Source organism: Helobdella robusta (assembly GCF_000326865.2).
Source record: "Helobdella robusta unplaced genomic scaffold HELROscaffold_49, whole genome shotgun sequence".
NCBI classification, from domain to species: domain Eukaryota; kingdom Metazoa; phylum Annelida; class Clitellata; order Rhynchobdellida; family Glossiphoniidae; genus Helobdella; species Helobdella robusta.
The window spans coordinates 644234-664020 of record NW_008705246.1 but is presented as its reverse complement, the minus strand read 5'-3'; the positions used below and the strand labels follow the sequence as shown (position 1 = coordinate 664020).

Genomic DNA, 19787 nt, shown 5'->3' with positions numbered 1-19787 from the left:
GTAACAAAAAAAAATAAAATTAAAAGACAATTATATGCTGAGAAGGACATATGCGTCATGTGTGGTGAGGCTGGCCGAGACAACGAAATGTGGTTTCGTTGCAGAAATTGTGCCAAGTGGGCTCACGAGCTCTGCACGAGTGTTTCTAGTGCAGTTGATTACATTTGCGAATTTTGCATACATGAATAATCTTATTATTTCAATTTTTGTTTCAATTAAAAATACTTCAAATGTGTTTATTTCCATGAATTTGTTGCTATTCTTTAATGGTCCATTTGGTACTTTACCCGGTCCATCCAGTACACCGCTATTGTACCGAATGGACCACCAAAAAAATTGGAACAACCCACCTTAAAAATTAAATTATAAAAAAATTACGTTATTTGGAAATATTAAAAAAATACCGTCAACTGTGCAAGATAATGACAAATCAAGATCAGTTATTAAAATAGCGATAGCTGATTTTGTTGAGCAAAGAAAAAATATTTAGTGAGCGACAAAAAAAAGCGGTCCATTCGGCCCCCGTCTCCCCTATGGGAGTATTTTGTTTTTGATGAAGAGATAAAGAAAAGTAAATGTGTTGTATTAGATGAAAAGGGTGAAGAATGTGGATTTTTGTTGGCAGGTAAAAACACCAGCAATTTGAAGTTACATTTAAAATCAAAACATGCTCCAGTCTCTAATTTTGTTGAGTCAGTTGACAGAGAAAAGCAACAAATTAAAACGCCTGCATCTCAAGAACAAAGTAAGTAGTATTTGTATAATTTAATAGTTTTGGTTGTAAATTTTGTGAAATAAAATAAATAAAATATAACATAACATAAACAATTTAATTAATAAACTTTCATGTCATTCCTATTATAAAAATTCTATATGTCATTCCAAATAGAGGGCAAATCTTGTGTTACTGTTAGTAATGCCAAACATGAGAAAAACAACATCAAGTCCTTTTTTTCAAATATGAGTCAATGGTCAGGAAAAGAGCATGACAAACGTGTTGAAGCAGTTATGAAAATGGTTATCGGAACTGGATCTCCAATAACAATTGTGGATCATCCAACTTTTAGGCAAATGTTTCACATTTCAGATCCAAAATTTAAACTTCCAGGTTGATTATTCATTTTGTTTTGCATTCATTACGCCATTCTTTATACATCGATATAGACATAATTTTAAACAATCAGTTTCAGGAACACTGGTTAAGTTGCTAAACAGTACTTGGTCAAACTCTAAGAAAAAAATTAAGGCAATGTTGTCGACTAGTCGAAAAATCACGATATGCCTTGATGCTTGGACGAAAAAGGGATTATCGTGTTCTTACCTAGGAATTTCAGCGTGTTTCTTTGACCCAGGCGCCAAAATGGTAAGACATTTAACATTGCATTTGACACCTCTTTCTCATCCTCACAGCGGAGAACAGTTGGCTCAGGTTTTAAGCTCTTGTTTAAAAAATTGGGATATTAGTCCACAAAAAATACTTATGATTGTATCAGATAATGGCTCAAACATGATCAAGGCAGTGAAAATATTGAAAGAGAAACAAGAACAAAAAAATCAAAGGGATGTTGGAAATGAACGAAGTGACTCTTCATCATCTGAAACATCTAGTGATGAAGATAGTGAGGTAGAATTGGATTTAACTCTGCCAATATCAGCAGAAACACTTTTCAGGCGTATGGCCTGCATGTCACATACGCTCCAGCTGATAATAAAAAAAGGTTACAACAAATACAACGAACTCATTGGTAAGGCAAGTCACATAGTGACAAAAATACGGAAATCAACGAAGGCAACTGAGATGCTAATTTCGAGATGTGGAAAGACAGTGGTTGCTGACAACAATACCAGATGGAATAGCACTCTTAGAATGATTAAGAGATTGCTAGAAATACGAACAGCAACAACTGAGGTATTAACTTCCATAGGGGTTGATTCATTGTTGGTTGACGAGTGGGCAAAATTGGAATATGTTAAATCGATCAAGTTTGATAGTATCGACAATATTTTCAATTTTTGGACATCACGAGAAACTGAATATAGTTTACTTGCACCAGTTGCGTTAGATTTATTATCTGCACCTGCTTCACAAGCTTACGTTGAGAGGATTTTTTCGGTTTGTCAGATGCTTACATCTGGAAAAAGGAACAAATTGGGAACAATGTTAGCCACAAGAGTGTATTTAAAACTAAATATGCCATTAATTGAACAATTTACTTGAATTTTTAATGATTTTTATTTTTATGTCCTTGTTTTTAATGTGTTTTTGGAAATAAATAAAGTACCGAATTATAACCATGAATGATTAAAAAATTAAGTAAAAGTAAAATGTAAGTATAAGTAGAAAGAATTACTCTAAAATTAAGTATAAGTATAAGTAAAAAGAATTCCAAAACTAAAAGTAAAACTTGAGTAAAATGATTTTTGTGTAAGTAAAACTAAAGTTTAAGTAGAATGAATTTTGCAAGTTAAATATCACTGCTTGTAAGTAGCAGAACGCTCGTACTAACAAATTGGTGACCCCGACGTGATTCTTCTGACGTAATCAGAGACTTCTCCGTAATAAATTTTCAATTTTTAACACGGCGGAATCCGGATTAAATAATATCGACATGATATCCATCAAGTTGCCCACCTTTATGGATAAAGCATCGACAAGATGGTTTGCCATTGCTGAAACTCAATTTCATCACCGAAAAGTTAGTTCATAGGAAACAAAATTTTATCATATCCTATCATCGCTACCGGCAGATTTGGTTGCAAAATTACCACAACACTTGTTTCATGATAGAAATTGTGACGACCTCAAAACAGCGATGATACCGATTTACGAAAGAACAAAACCAGAATTGTTCGCTCGCTTGATCGGAAATACTAAAATGACCGGCAGGCCATCACACTTTTTATAAGAATTATTAGAAACAGCCAGTTAAATTAGAGTGGAAGACGAACTCGTACGTTATTTGTTTATAAAAGCTCTTCCAACAACAATTTCTCCAGTCATCGCAACAAAATTGATCCGTGCAGATAGAATAAAAGAGTTGATATCAAGGCATACACTGGCATTTATTTTGTCACAGATACAATCGACACGAGAAAACGAACACAAAATGTATAGGAATAATAACAACAAAACAGTTTCATTCAGACATGTTTCTCTTGCGGAAAGATCGGTAAAAAAGCACTGTACCTGTACGTAGAAAAGTAGAAATACACCTTTCGTACACACTTTGTTTTAATTTAATAAAATTATTTCTACTCATCTTAAATTGTTCAATTGATAATTCAACAAACGTTAATAAATCACACATACTCCAACATAACTATAATTATATAATAACTAGAAATAAAAATAACACTATTCAACTACTTCTACCTTTTCGCTATTTAAAATTAACATAAGATCTATTAATAAAAATCACTTTATATTCAGCAATTATTCCCTTCCTTTTTACCTGATTTTTTTGTCTTACTGAAACTTGGCACGAGGACTCTTATTCTCGCTACTCCTGACGGTTACAGCTTTCTTGAACTCTCTAGAATCCCAAAAGATCCTCTCTTCTTCTTATTTTTCTTATGGGGATGTCTATCCATTCTAATATTTTCCATTTACTGTTTCAATCAATACTTCTTTTAATTTTTCTTCTTTTGAATGTCTTGTATCTCTCAAATCTTCTTCTCTATCTTTTTATATTGCTGTAATCTATCGACCTTCTTCTTTCTTATTCCTCTATATTCTTAGATGAATTTTACTTGCTCGCTGAATCTGTTTACCCTTTTTCTATTTCTTTCTATATCTCTAGTGACTTCAATTTAATCCACAATTATTTATCTTGCACTTTTACTCAATACTGTCCTTTTCCTACTCATACTTTTGGTAACACTATGATTTTATTATAGCTTCATCTTTTTCTAAGCCTATTAATATTTAGGCCTATCATTATTCTGATCAACTCCTTATTAAATCTGTATTTTCTTTAGATTTTCTTTCCTCTAACTCATCTATGTCTGTTTCAAAAAGATGCTGGTCTATTCTCAATAAAGATATTTTTCTTCAACCTTTTGCAGAAACTATTTTTGATACTTTTGTAGGAGATTAGATATATACAGTTATTTTAAACATCTAACATTTTTAATTAGTTTTATTATTAATATTAATATCTATGTTTTAATTTAATTGATACTAATACTTCTTTGCTTTACTTTTCCTTTTCCCTTTTTACGTTAGTACGAGATCGTTACGTTTGTTTGATTAACAAATAAGATTGTTTTATTTTGTCCGATTTATAATCTGACAACAAAAGCGAAATAATATTAAATCGAACATTCCCCTCGACAAATTGGTTAAGCCCGACGTGATTTGAACAACGAAAATCCGACGTGATTCGAACGAAGAAAATCCGACGATGACCCGATCGCCATATTACCTCTTTTCAAGAAAACAGCGTCAACAGACGGTTCGAGATTCACGTTAGAAAAAAGTTAATATTTTATTACGCCTGAATTGTGTTCGTTTCATTTAGTAGGAGATTGGATATAATGTTGATGATTTTGTCTATGCTTTAAATATCTATATTTGTTCTATCCTTAATAAGCTTCTATTGTTATTCCTATTCTTAAAACACATCTTTAGATCCTTCCTCTTTATCTAATTATAGACTTGTTACTAATATCTCTAAAATAATAGATAAAGTAGTTTATAATCAATTATCATTTATTACTATCCATGATAAGCTTATTCTTCTTAAATCTTTACTTATACGCTCTATTCTCATAAGGCTCTTTGGTTCGACTAAGCTTGTGTATTAGCTAAGAAAAGTGTTAGAAGACTGGAGAAAGCCCATAGGTTAAATACATCTAACTCTACCTCTATCTAATTATAGACCTGTTACTAATATTACTTTCATCTCTAAAATAATAGAAAAAGTAGTTTTTAATCAATTGTCATCTTATTTAAACTCTAACTCCTTGCTACCTGTATCTCAATCTGATTTCAGACCTGCTCACAGTACTGAAACTTCTTTACTCAAAATACATATCTTTCTCTAGTGATAATAGTAATCTTACTCTTCTTCTTGCTCTTGACTTTTCCTCTGATTTTGATACTGTTGATCATATTATTCTCTTGAGGCTGCTAGATCTTTTCATATTACTGATTCTTGTCTATCTTGGTTTATTCTTATCTTGTTTTTTAGGCTATGTTTTTAGCTTCTTGGTTTTGCTCTGGTTTTATTTTTAGCTGTTGGTTATAGTGTCGCTTGGATCTCTGATAGTTTGCTTGATAGTTATAACGTTTGAACACAGCACGGAGAGTGTCGCCTTCCTAGACGTAACAATCTATAAAAACATGAACACATCCCCATTCCTCCTCACCAAACCACACTTCAAAAAACAAACACATTCGATTTGCTACACCATCAGTCATTCCACCCACCTCACATCTTCAGATCAATCGTTCATTCACAATTTATCATGTACGCTATTGATTTTGTTAGGCCGAATAGTCTCGTGCGTCTCAACTTCCGGAACCGTTTGGTACCGCTAAAGAACCGGTTCCAGGTACCGTCGGTTCCTGCGGGAGGGGGTTCCAAGTACCGGTACAGTACCGTTTTAAATTTTTAATGGGTTCCAAGAACCGGTACTAAACAGTTTGAGGGTACCTAGGAATCGGGACCGCGGTACCGGTACTTTTACTGGTACCGTACATCACTTGGTGACAAAGAAGATGAATTGTCAGGAACATCAAATGAGACAAAAGATAAAGTTGTTGACAAAGAAATCCAGTATTCACACTAAAAGTCAACAAAATTTTAAGGGCGAGATTTGGAACCGATTTTATCGCATATTTTATAAAAATAGTGCAACGGCATATGTCTGTTGCAAAAAATGCAAACTAAAATATATCCTTAAGCAAGACAGGACCACCAAGACATCCAGTATGAAGAGTCATAAGTGTCTCGTGGGTTGTAACCAACTGTCAATAATTAACTTCGTTAAGGTTTATAATTTATATTTTATCATTATTTTTATTTTTTTTTGCTATCTAAATCAGTTACGAAACAGTTTTGTAAATTTTTATATATATATTAATTTGTTTTTTGTTAGGTTGTTGATATGTATGTCTATGTAATCATCTCCTTTTGGCTTACATGTCGTTTCATTTTTTTAGTTTTTTGAAATTTCATTTTATAACAAAAAGGAAAATAATGATAAAGATAGTATAAAACTGCCATCAAACATCAAAGAATTAACTTGTGTTATTGCTAAGAAGTGCTGCCTTAACTTGAGACCTTTCAATATCGTTAATGATGAAGGGTTGAAAAAAGTTGCTACAAGGCTTCTCAACCTTGGCCATAAATATGGCGTCCACATTCATTGGACAATATTCTGCAGCAGCAACCATTTCAACTTATGTTGAAAAATGTTCTGGCAACATAAACGACAAATTAAAACAAAGAATTAAAAAGGTAAAATATTATTTAATTCAAAGTTGAAGATTTTTTTAATGTAATAAAATTTCATAAGCATCCTGGTCTGAAATCATTTACCTCTGACCATTGGAAGTGTGCCATCACAAATACTGACTTTATGGATTAAATTTATGTATGAATGTATTTTAAATATTATTTTGCAAAAAACAAATAGTATTTAACTGTTGAATATTTTAAAATTAGCCATAGGCTTAAGCATGTGTTCTTTATAAAGGACATCTAGCAGAATATGATACCCTGAGATTCACTTAGTTATCACATTAAAAATGTTTTTTTTCAATAGTGTAAATACAATAAACCCTATCAATGAATTATTATAAGTTTGTATGAACATAATAATAAATTTAGTATCTATTGTAAAGATATTCAAGCTAATAAAATAATTTTTTTTAGATTTTTTCATGAAAATTCTTCTAAGAAGTATTCTCTGCAAGATGTTTTAACCATGATTGAAGATGATGACAGCATCATTGAAGCTGACATTTTTATCAGTCCTCCTTCTGATGGAATAAATTCAGATGAAGATGATGTATTGGATGAAATACATGATCAAGGATCATTCAATGATCTACCTGCACGACAATTACTGGTAAGTGTTAGCAAGAAAATATTCAAGTACATCGAGGCACAAAGACATAAGAACTGGGCGGATGACAGTGCTACTACAGTTAGACATAACCTTGAAAGAATAACTGATAGGATCAATCCACCAAGGAAAGGTTGAAATATTAGAAAGAAGATAAAAGATATAACCGAACAGACGTATACCCAGATACGATCCACTATGACGGAGCTTTTGAAACTCGTCACAAGGAAAATGGACGATGACATGATATTCACAGCGGATAAATTACTGAAATCAGTCCTTTTCCGAAAAAACAAACAAGCGAGAGAAAAAAGGAGTAAGGACCTCTTCACCTTACAAAAAAGAAGAAACTCCAAAAAAATTAAATTGTCTGAGGAAGAAGATGCCACTCCATGTGGATATTGTAGAAAATTATTTAGCGACCCGAACAACAAAACAGATTGGATAAAATGTTGTCAATGCTACGTTTGGATGCATGAAACATGTGCTGAACAATCGGGTGTGCTTGATGATTTAAAATTTTTGTGTGAAAAATGTTGCAATTAATTTTATTTTTTTCTTAAATATAAATAGGGTTTATCTTATTTCAGACATTTTATTGTAACAAAATATCATATTGAACAATTTTTTAACAACTGTCCCATCTTACGGCGTGATATGCCTAAGATGGGACGATTTAGAGACTTTTTTGGGACTTAAATTTTTTAAACGTTTGTTATTTTGAAATAAAATAAAAATATTTCGCAAAATAGTTGTTCAAAATTTTTAAATATTCATGGCTTCCATATAATCTCAGTTAAGCTCTTAAGTGTCCCATCTTATGGCATCTTCTCCTATGTTAGAAGCAGTAGTGACTTGATCAACAATTTGGCAATAACGACCGCAAAAACAGAAATTATGATGATGAAAATTATGAAGATTGCTATGGTAGAAATAGCAACAGGAACAGAACAAAATCAAACACTATGCACTCAACTCATCATTATTCAACGACTTAAAGGATAGCAGTTTTAAACTCATTAACAAGCTTAAACATAAAGGATATAACTACTAGAAACTATCAATACAAAATATTATCACCAAAATCCAACATCAACCATCAGAACAATGGAAATATAATCTCCTGCACCACCCATGACAACGCCATAACATCTACAATATATTCATCAACAATATTCTCCATTATGAAAAAAGTGTATTTTGCAATAAATTAAAAATTATTAAAAATTACCATGAAAATTAAAAACAGCAAATTTTTAACGATCCGTTCACGATATTTGTCAAATATTAGTAATAGTTAACTTTTGTCTTTGGTAATAAAAAAATTAATGAGTAGATCGTTGTTTGCAGTTCCGGTGTTTCCTTTTTGATGACGGTTGTGTTGCGTAGTGACGAAATAAATATATCTGATTCGATCAAAATTCAATTTTTATTAATTCGCAGGTAGTTTAAATCGTTTTTAAATTACTTTTTCAATTCATAAATTTGTCTTTAAAATAACCATAAGAAATATTTTTATAATGTTTTTGCTTAAATATTTTTAATTGGAACTGTCCGTGAAGAAAGAATGTCACGTTTTTTCTGTAAAATCGCAAAGTGAAGTAAGAAACATCATTTTAATCGGTGTTTTCAATGTAATCTCAAATAAATTTTATTTAGATTAAATTGAGATTATTCGAAGAATAACCGCGTAGCCACGATTTTTTTAAGTCACAAATAATTATTTTTCTTCCAATGATATTTCTTCCTTTTACTTTACGGATCTTAAAATTTGAACAGCTAGACCGAAGTTACAAAATTTAATAAAACTCATATTTTCTCACTTTTCTATATTAATTTATGCAATAATTATTATTATTGTTCAAGAGACATGGAAGAAAACAAAAAAAGAAAAGGCGATAACTGTGGGAGCAACATGATATACTGGAAAAAATGGTGTGATCGAGTAGCTACTACTATTGAAATACCTTCAACATCAACTGTAGCAACAGATCATATTTCACCATCAAAGTCTGTTATAGAAGCAGAATCTGTTTCTGATTCTAAAGACGAGTTGTATTTGCGTTGGTTTCGTTGTTATGTTTAACTCTGAATTTGAAATTTAATAATAGTTGACTGGCATTTGATTTTTGCTGCGAAGAGTTAGGTCACATATTAAAATTTAGATTAAATAAAAATAAAATATGAGTTAAGTTTACATGAAAGAACTTTAATATAGAAACGAAATTATTCTTCGTTTTTCCTTTTGCTTTTCCTCTTTCAATGTTCAATTGCCTTTATTTATAATTTTCATTAATAGTTCGATTTTAATAATTTTAGGTACAACAGTTTGGACGGATCAATGGGCTGCTTATAACAGTGTAACAACTTTAACCGGTCTAGCCCACCAAAACGTAAATCACTCCATTACATTTCACACACATGGAGTGGAGAATTTGTAGCGATGCGCCAAACACAGGGCCGTTTTAAGGTCGTCGTAGGCCCTAGGCACTTTTGCGTATCTGCATTTGTAGACTTGTAGTAGGCCTCAAATTGATTAAAATTTAAATTCTGCACTATTACGATGTGTAGTTAATTGTAAACATGTTTACAGCATTTTTTGACTACATTGTTTTGTTGTGAACCCTTTTTTTTAATTATGAACGCACCCTTAGAGGTTTTGATATTTTTAATCTCAATTCACTTTGTATAGCTTGATTTAATAACTAATTATTTTTCGGTTCCTGTTATCCGTCAACCACGTCTATGTAAATAAAAGTGCATAATAATTTTTATTGTTTACCAATTAGTAATATTTAATTAGTATTGGCAATTAAAAACAATTTTAATTTTAGAAATCATGTCTGATGGATACGTGTCTGGATCTGACAAACAAAAGAAAAAGGACGAGAAAGAAGAAGCATTAAAAAAGATGAAGGGTTCCATACTAAAATATATAAATAATGATGATAAGCCCAACAATGACACAACTGAAATGCAATGGAAGGATTACTTTGCATGAGAAATCTAAAGACCATATTGCTGCTCTGTTAATGATGCTACTACGTCAGAAGTCAACTAGAATTGATGCAGAACTCAATAAAGAAAATGAGAAATTGTTTAAATACTGGACTGAAGTTTTGAAAAGAATCACTGCAGTTATAAAATTTCTTGCTGAAAGAGGATTAGCTTTTCATGGTGAAAGTGAATTGCATAACTGCCATAACAATAGAAATTATCTAGGCTGCATTGACTTTTTAGCTGAATTTGATCCATTCTTAATGGAACACATTCGAAAATATGGAAACCCAAGAAAGGGAATTATACTATATGTCTTCAACTATATGTGATGACTTCTGTTCTACAAAGTCTATCAGAAACAAGATGGTCAGCACGTAGTGATGCTACAAAAGCTTTTTATGTAAACTATTTGGAGATATTACTGAAAATGAATGCCAACCACCAGCTGCTGTCCATGAAGCTAAATCGTTAATAAAAAATTTAGGCCATTATGAGAATGCGCTAATGTGTGTGATTTGGAAAGATTTACTTCAGCAAATTGATATTAGCCAATAAAGCTTTGCAGCAGTCTGGCATAGATTTGTGCACTATCATCAAATTGTATGACAGTCTCACAAAACAATTTTATGAAACACGTTCAAAGCGTTCAAAAGTATGGTAAAAAAGTCTTAAAAAATCCTATTACAAAAAATGTATAAAGCGCAAACATGTGCAAAAAAGAATCCATGACAAAGTTATGGAGGAGGATAATACTGATACGAGTTCAAATTTGAATGCCAGTTACAATTTCCATATTCAGTTTTTCTATGTGATCATAGACACTTATAATTGAGATGGAAAACGGCAAGCAGCTTAAGCAGGATTACATTACAGGTTCAGTTTTCTTCTTGACAGATCTTTTTCAAGTGATGAAATAGTTTCTAAGGCAAATGAATTAATTAACATATATTCATCAGATCTGGAAGAGGCATTTGCTGATGAGTTTCTTTTGTTTTCCAGAATGTTTGTCAACACAAAATCTGTTGCCAAAATGTTAAAGGCCCAAATAAAGAATAAGATGGTTACATGTTTTCCAAATGTAGATATTGCTTTTTGAATTTATCTGTCAATTTGTGGCACAAGTTGTGAAGGTGAACGATCTTTTTCAAAACTGAAACTCATAAAAAATTATCTGCGGCCAACGATGTGACAAGAACGATTGTCTCTTCTTGGACTTTTATCAATTGAAAACGATTTAATGCAGGAAATGTTATTTGAAGATGTTTTTTGTGATTTTGCTCGCACAAAGAGCCGCAAAGTTTATAAAATTTAGTCTATAATTTAGTCTACTATGTATAACAACTTAACCAAAACTGTTTCTAATTATAAAAGTTACTGATTTTGAATTTTGGTTTTTTGTCTTCATTTCTCTATTTTTAATCATCCAATTTTAAAAAATCATAACAAAAATTACAAATAGTTCTCATGTTTATAAACATATTTTAAAAATAAAAAATAATGATATTAGAATTTATTTTAAAATTTATTTAAAATTTTAAAAAAATTAAATTTAAAATTAATTAAAATAATAATTAAAATTTAAAATTATAAAAAATGAAACGATTCGGTTAAAAAATTCACAAATTAAAAAAATGAAGCACTTCGGTTGGTCATGAGTGTTAATGAAGGGCGGAGCCAAATTTAAATTTTTCAATATTATTCTATGTAAACAACAGAAGCTTCGGTTCCTATTAGTTTACCTAAAGAATATCCAACAAAAAGGAAACAGCAACTGTTCTAATGACGTAAACTTACTTTTGAAAAAGTTTTTATCAATGCAGAATCAACTCATAATTTCATGGGTTTTACCCAAAGAAACAGCCAAAAACTGTGTTGAGACAGATTGTGATTGCATAGCAGCATAGCTTCAATTGATGATGTTTAATTAATATTAATTTAATTAAACTAAGAAATAGTTGATCTAAGCCTTAGATTCTAAGGTGAACAGATGACTGTGCTAATATGTCCACCTTGAAGCAATATTCTTCGAAACATGGACAAAATTAAAAAATAAGATGTTGTCGATTGAACTAGGAAAACTGTGCTTAATTTATGTGTGGTAACCAAGGTCCATGCCATGCCATCTTATTACTTAGTCCGTGTTAATAACTATGATTTGATATCAGATATATAATTTATAATATGTGATAGCAATAATAATTAGCAACTATTGAATGAATAAAGACAAACATGCCCAAAAATATTATTTAATAAGAACAATAATTACTCACCACAGTCAAGATTGATCGGTAGAACTCCAACATCAACACACTAACATGAACGGAAAAAGGAAAAATGAAGCAAAGAAGTAGTAACATTAATCAAAATAAATTGAAACATAGATACTAAAATTAATTAAACCATATATATAAAATATAACAGGTGATCGATCTGTTATATTCTATATATATAAATAAAACCTAATAAATAAATAGCTCATAACTAATAATATGGATAAAAATATTTAGTCCCTCTCTTATATACATATAGAATATACTATATATATATATATATATATATATATATATATATATATATTTATATATATACGGTCATAGTGGTCGTTTCATCGTCGTCGAGATGGTTTACGGTTTTTAGACTGTCGCTGTGAACATTTTTTTAAAAGCTTGCGAATCTTTTTAAAAACTCCAACTTTCGTACAAAAAATAATCTGTTTATATTTCACTCAAATGTATAAGATGCTTATACTAAATAGTTTTACGTTGGACTTATACATTTTAAACAATTCAATTTGTATAAAAATCAATTAAAACAAGATTATTAATTATTTTTTTCGTCAAAATATTTTTCCACCTCCTACTCATTTTAATCAGTTTTTTTGGTTTTCGTGCATTCCGTACTGGTGTGTATTGAAATTTCGATAGTGATTTGACATGAAAACTCAGCTCCAAGCGGAGAAAATTTCTCCAAACCGCTACCGCCCGCATTCGCAGAGTTAACGTCCGCCCTGCTCATTTTCCGCATCGCAAGCTAAATCGGCCGTCTCAATCTCATGTTTAAAATTAGAAGATAGCAATACTAAAGAGCAATTTATTTAAAATTGATAATTATAATCAGTTTAATAGAGTTTGTAATATTGCTATATGCAGTTCATCTGGTATTTATGGTTTCTTTTTAACAATGGAACTCTAAGTTCCATTGTTTTTTTGAGAGTTTGTAATATTTTTATTAGGGTATAGAAAATAGAAACTTTGTAATAAACATCCGACAACAGGCTGTAACGATCTTACCAACAAAAAATTATTCACACAAAGAAAAAATGGAACTTAGAGTTCCTTTGTTGAAAATACTATAAATACCAGATGAACTACATATAACTATATCACAAACTCTATTACACTGATGATGGTAAAGGTTACCGAAAAACGCTTTTATGTAAATGTATATATGAAAAATGCAAATTAAAAAAATTAGAAGTTTTATTATAAATTTGAATAAATTGAATAATATCAAAAAAATAGTTTTTTAAAAAATTGAAAAACTTAGTTATAAACCCAACAATGCGGAAAATGCGGTGATATTTTTTAATAATTGTATATATGACAGTCTGAACCCATAAATTATGTTATATATATATTTATGAAGGTATACATATATCTATATGTATGTATATGTTACTATATATTATTGACAAAATACCTATATATATATATGTATGTATATATATAGATATGTATATATGTATGTATGTATATATATATATAGGTTACTATATATATATTGACAAAACATTATTAATAACGTTATTACTACATAAAAGCTCTTTTCGGCATCAACTGATCATCAGTGTAGTTATATCATCAAGATGATAATTCTCGTTAGAAAAATTGAGAAACTCAACCGCAAGTTGAATAATGCCGAAAACGCAGCGATCTTTATAAACAATTGTATACGTATGTGTGTATCGTATATGTATATGTGTATATATGTTAATAACATTTGTGTTTTGTGTCAAAGATAGATAAACGTACGTTTTATATAACACAAATTTACACATACATGTATGTGTGTTGTGTGTGTGTGTATGCTAGGGATGCACCGAAGTTCGGCCCCGGTCAAAATCCGGCTTTTTTTTCAAAATTTGGTGGCCGGATTTAGGGCCGAATTTAAGCGTCTATCTATTTTAAAAATGTTAGAAATAGAAAAAAAAATTTTATTGAATTCAATTAATTTTATGTCAATAAGTTAAAGGCTAAGGCTAAGCTAAAGGCATACATGACACATAATAACAACATCACTAATTGTGAGGTAATCTGGACAATTTTCTTTATGCTATAACATGGGTTATGCATAAATTATAAGCTGATCTTTGTGTAAAAGAACTTGTGCACGTGTGTATACTATATATTGATAATTGCACATGACGGATCATATAGCTACATAATATATATATATATATATATATATATATATATATATAAAGATATATATCTATAAATATATATATATATATTTAGAGAGAGAGAGAGATACATAAGCACATAATTTAAGAACATGGTATGTTAAAGTTTAGGCTAGGTATGCATGACAAATAATTACAACAACACTAATTGTGCGGTGAGCTGGACAATTTTCTTTGTGTGTGTGTGTGAGTGTGTGTGTGTGTGTGTGTGTGTGTGTGTGTGTGTGTGTGTGTGTGTGTGTGTATGGACGTGTATAACATTGAACTAACTTTATTTATTCAAACCTGCTGAAGTAATTAGTAGAAGCTGCTTGCTTGGCTTTATCAACGTGGACCCCAGAGAAACTCAGCTATGGTCATCAAACACACATACATACTCACCATGGATACCTTGTATGCTATTATCTAGAGTGCCATGATACTCACCAACGTACATATATACGAACAAACGAAAAAACAAATTTTTAAATTTTTGAAAATTAAAAATTCAATTTAGCGGGCGGATTTTAAATAACGCTCTTGAATCCGCATCCGCGGCAAACCGCTCAGGCAAAATCCGAAAACCGCAAATCTGCGGAATTTTGAGAATTTTTTATCAGCAATTGCGGTTATCCCCTTGGGGCTCTATTTTATAGGTCACACTTTAACACCAAATATGAACGTCGGTATAGTGCAAAAAACTATTTTTGTATCGTGTAGGCATAATATCCGAATTTGATCAAAACGAATCATTAATATTTACGAGAATTACACTCACACACACTATCACATTAACATTTACACATTTACACACAATGTATAAGTCCATTAACTTATGGAAAAAATATATATATATATATTTTTTCATTATTCATTAAAAATCAAGATAGGTAAGGTAGTAGTAAAAAATTAAACGAATAAGTAAATAAATAAATAAATAAACGGAGAAAGAGAAATGTTTAAAAATGAAAAATAACACAAAGTAGTAATGAAGTAATGGCATAAAAACGCAAATTAATAGACTAGATGAAGGATGACATGACTTAGCGAATTTGTGAGGTGATCGATAAATAAAAACTAGTTTTATTGAGTGTTAATATGTTTGAGGTGTCTTTTGATGAAAGTCTTTTCCTGATATGTAGATTGGGTGCCGACTTGATAGTTTTGATTGCGCTGACAAAGGTTGTGTGTTGTAGTTTTAATTGGTGGTAGTAGAGGATGGATGACGTGGTTGTTGTTATTTTCTGCTTTCTTGAACAGTCTTGAATCGAGTGTGTTGAATATCTGAGTGACAGTAGGATATGACGCAGGCAGATATTTGAAGCGGATTAGGTTTTTGATGAGAGATGGTAATTGCTGAAGTTGTTGTTTTATTGTGGTAACCGATGAACGCTCGTTACTACCGGCACCAATGCTATAACTTTAATGATCTTTGTATTTCATCAACACCAGTTTTGTAGCTTCCAAGCTTCCAACGATCGTCAAGTGTTCGTTATTCCGTAGGTTCAAGATTTCCGACAGATGAACACAACTGCTTCAAGCGCAAATTTTGTTGAACGTTTACTTGAATGCCAACAGTAATAGAAATAATAAACTTTTATTACTTCAAAGACCCAAATTATTATACATGATGTTGATTCTGTTAAGTTATAACATAGCCTCTGCTCTGGGCCTCGTTATTTGTTATATGGTGGCTAACCTATGCCTGCATTTAAATTATACATTTTAGGTTTTTGGTTCATTCGCCATCTTTGTTTATTTTGTTTTTCATTTCGAGATCCTGTTTTTCATGAGTTAGTTGGATGATGTCGGTTTCGGAGGAATTGATCCAACTGTTGGAAAATGTCGTTCCGGATTGTCGGAAGCAACTAAGAGACAGCCACACGAACTTGGAGAAGGTGGCTCTCTATTGCGAGGGAAATTATTTACAGGTACCCGGAAGTTGTGATACCTATTTTTTGTTCTGATTCATTTTGTTTTTTTTTTATACATTTTTAAAGTTTTCATTTTAAATGGATTAAAATAAAAATATGTAGTTTGATACTACGCTGAAATTAGATTGTAATAGAAGTTATTTTAAGTCACTATTGACTATTTAGTATTAAAACTAAATTTTAATATTAATTAATTCATGTAATACAAATACATACTGAATTAAGAATTAAGAAGCATGTAATCTGTTACATACTGATTATCTGTATGTAATTGGTAATGTAATGACGTTGATTTTGTTTGGATCATTACCAAATTTTAAATCAACAAATTAGAGTTCAGTTAGTGTTAGTCTAGTAAAGTTTAACTTTTTATTTTAGTTAAGACTTGAAAGAGCTAGCTAAGCTTGGTAATTGAGTTTCTATTAATCAATGAATGACTCCAAATTAGATTAAATATAAAAGAATTATTAATTCAAAGCTAGGTGCATGGTGTTTACCTACCTATACTTAGCTTTTGATTATTTTATCAAAACAACCTTATAACCCAAAATTTCTTCTTTGTCAGTTTCTACTGCCATCAATTATTAATATAACATAAACAACTGAACATTAGTCATAATGATAGATGAAATACATTGAGTTAAAGAAAATATTAGAGCTGAAAAAAGGCAATAATGTACTTTTTTGCCTACCATGTAATAATTATGAGATAAGTGTTGACTGAGAGTATAAATAAACTTAAAACTAAACTTAGATAAATAATAATTGAATTTCTGATGCTATGAATATGGATGTACCACTATTAAGAAAAAATTTTTAAGAAATGCAATTATCTGTTTATATATGAACGACGTACATGGATTGATAACTTTGTGTTGAAATGCTTACACAGTAGGCTTGAAAATATACTTTTATGTACTTTAAACTTTTGTAGGCATGAAATTGTATACATTCATGATGTAAAAAATATATGGAATTATTTTTTTTATGATTGGCATCTATATGGGTTATTATACTTTTAATGAAAGTACAATTTGTAATTTGTGTGAAAATTTACAGATTATGCAGATTAGGTCAGTTAATCAATTAATTTATTTTTTATTTTATTTGCTTTTTAATTTATTTGCTTTTTAGTTAATTTTATAAATTTATTATTTTTTAATAATCAATTTATTTGTCTCTTCAGGCAGCAGACAAAAGACAGGCCCTGGAAGAAACAAAAAACTACACAACACAATCATTAGCTAGCGTTGCATATCAAATCAACACATTAGCCACAAACTTCCTCCGACTTTTAGATTTACAAATGGGACAAATAACAGACATGGAGTCAAGCATCAACCATTTGTCACAAGTATAGTTAACTTTTTCCATTTGTAATCTTCTTATTTCTTTTTTGGAGTACGCATTTTCAGCACTGAAGCGAGTAGTTAAATTTTCAAATATTTTCAATAAAATGAGTTTTTCTAATAAAACGCTTTATGAGAAATTGACTAAAATGTATAAGCATGTGACATCTGCATTGGATCATGTAAATCATAATTAGTTTTGAACCTTGGATTAGTTTATTGTTTCTATGACTGTTGGCATTCAAATAAACGTTCAACAAAGTTTGCCTTTGAAGCAGTTGTGTTTATCTGTCGGAACTCTTGAACCTATGGAATAACAAACACTTGATGATCGTTGGAAGCTACAACACTGGTGTTGAAAATTTGGAGATCTTTGACAATTACGAGCATTAATGATTACAACAATATAAATATTGAGAATTTTATACTGTAAGTGTTTATTAGCTTAGTAATAAGAACATAATCTCAATCATCTTTTTGTTATAAGACTGGCTGAACATATGTCATTGGATGAACAATACTTGCTTTCATCAAGGAAGATTTCATTAAGTTGTTGATTTTTTTACTGATGTTCTTGCTATAAGAAATTATCATGCAATCAGATACTGAATATTAATTGGATTTCAATCAGTGTTTCTGGAAAGAAACGTTGCTAAGTTTATTCAGCTATTTGTCCAACAATTTTCAAATCTGTTGAACAGCTCGCTTAATCACAACACGAGCTTCATTATTTCATCATTTGTGTTTTCATTCACAAATCTCATTGATAATGCTCAACATTCAACTCTGCAACTTCATAATGACGTTGTTGGGAGATTCCATGAAACAATGTTCGTATCACAAACAACTTATCTTGCAATATTGTCTACTGGGGTAGTAATTCATTTGTTGACGGGATTGAAAAAGCTTTGTATCACCGTTTTCTTTGATGGTCAAGCTTTCTTGTTCATTCATTCATTTGTCAATTGTTGATTTTGTTCTGCACATGTTTCAATTTAAACATTTTTTACCGTTTGGACAATATGCAACTTATATGGCATGTATATTTCTGCCCTACAATACAGATAGTGATGATTCATAAGGAGAAGGTGGCCAGGCGAGAGATAGGAGAGTTGACAGCCAACAAGTCCGTGACTCGACCGGTGGGAGTGAAGAATCCCGGTATCATATTTCCAGAACAGCAAGAGCGACCTGTGAAGTACGTTCGCAAGCCCATCGACTACTCCATACTCGATAATGTTGGACATGGGGCTAAAGTAAGTCTCCTCTTTTTTGTATGTAGTATTTTTAATGATACAACAATTTTTATTGTGAGACTCTTTTTGGAAAGTCTTTTAAATTACAGTTGTGTTTTGTCATTTCATCAATTTTTTATTATTTACATCATAATTATCATTTATAATTCTTTTGTGGATCTAATGTTTGTAGAACTGTTTGGAGATGACTCCCTTATTTTGCATCGTACAACAGTCACCTACCTATTTATTCAGTGGCAGATTATTATTTGATGTTTGAATCTATGTATGTTTCATGTGTATTCTGCTCCATCCATTTTTTGCTCAATCGATCTTATTCTTGGATTCATCAATACATTTTTCAATAACCATCCGTTATTCAGTCAATCGTTTACATTTTAATCAAGTTACTCAATCATACACATTCAATCACAACCATTCATCCATCCATCCATCATTGAATCACTTAACAACATGCAGTCCACGGGACCCCACCTCCAAGCGGGAATGCGAACCAGCACCGTATCAGCAGGTAGCAAGTCACTGACTAATGCAGCAGCCACAGCAGGTGCGCCCACCACACGACCACCCACGCCACCCACGTCTGCAAACTATCCATCTGAAAGTCTCAGACGACCTGCCAACAGCCACCAATCCATCTTATCTCCCAATTCTACATCGTCTCCATATCGAACCACCGGCCCCCAACTTATCACTCATCAAAACAGTGGAAACTATGGGACGGGGAGCATGT

At 31.2% G+C, this 19787-nt stretch overlaps 4 protein-coding genes across 4 annotated transcripts in view; all 4 read left to right on the top strand.

Annotated features, from left to right (window-relative positions):
- The window catches only part of HELRODRAFT_178694 (hypothetical protein), a gene marked incomplete at both ends in the record, with an annotated part of 1613 nt that extends 1424 nt beyond the window's left edge, over positions 1–189 (top strand). Inside the window, one exon of the mRNA XM_009026778.1 lies at positions 46–189. Within this exon, the coding sequence (XP_009025026.1) occupies positions 46–189 (144 nt within the window). The remainder of the gene's footprint in view (positions 1–45) is intronic.
- Positions 190–667: 478 nt separating this feature from the next.
- Positions 668–7620, top strand: HELRODRAFT_178693 (hypothetical protein; the record flags this gene model as incomplete). Its single annotated transcript, XM_009026777.1, has 7 exons — positions 668–745; positions 892–1108; positions 2028–2160; positions 4393–4467; positions 5647–5995; positions 6907–7155; positions 7249–7620. The coding sequence occupies 7 exons, from the start codon at positions 668–670 to the stop codon at positions 7618–7620; spliced, it is 1473 nt and encodes a 490-aa protein (XP_009025025.1).
- A 1324-nt stretch (positions 7621–8944) lies between these two features.
- On the top strand, positions 8945–10075 carry HELRODRAFT_178692 (hypothetical protein; the record flags this gene model as incomplete). Its single annotated transcript, XM_009026776.1, has 2 exons — positions 8945–9137; positions 9909–10075. The coding sequence occupies 2 exons, from the start codon at positions 8945–8947 to the stop codon at positions 10073–10075; spliced, it is 360 nt and encodes a 119-aa protein (XP_009025024.1).
- A 6245-nt stretch (positions 10076–16320) lies between these two features.
- HELRODRAFT_85991 (hypothetical protein) lies at positions 16321–19306 on the top strand (the record flags this gene model as incomplete). The annotated part of the gene is made up of 3 exons (XM_009026686.1): positions 16321–16446; positions 17636–17803; positions 18863–19306. 3 exons carry the CDS (start codon positions 16321–16323, stop codon positions 19304–19306), a joined length of 738 nt encoding a protein of 245 aa, XP_009024934.1.
- Positions 19307–19787: the final 481 nt, after the last annotated feature.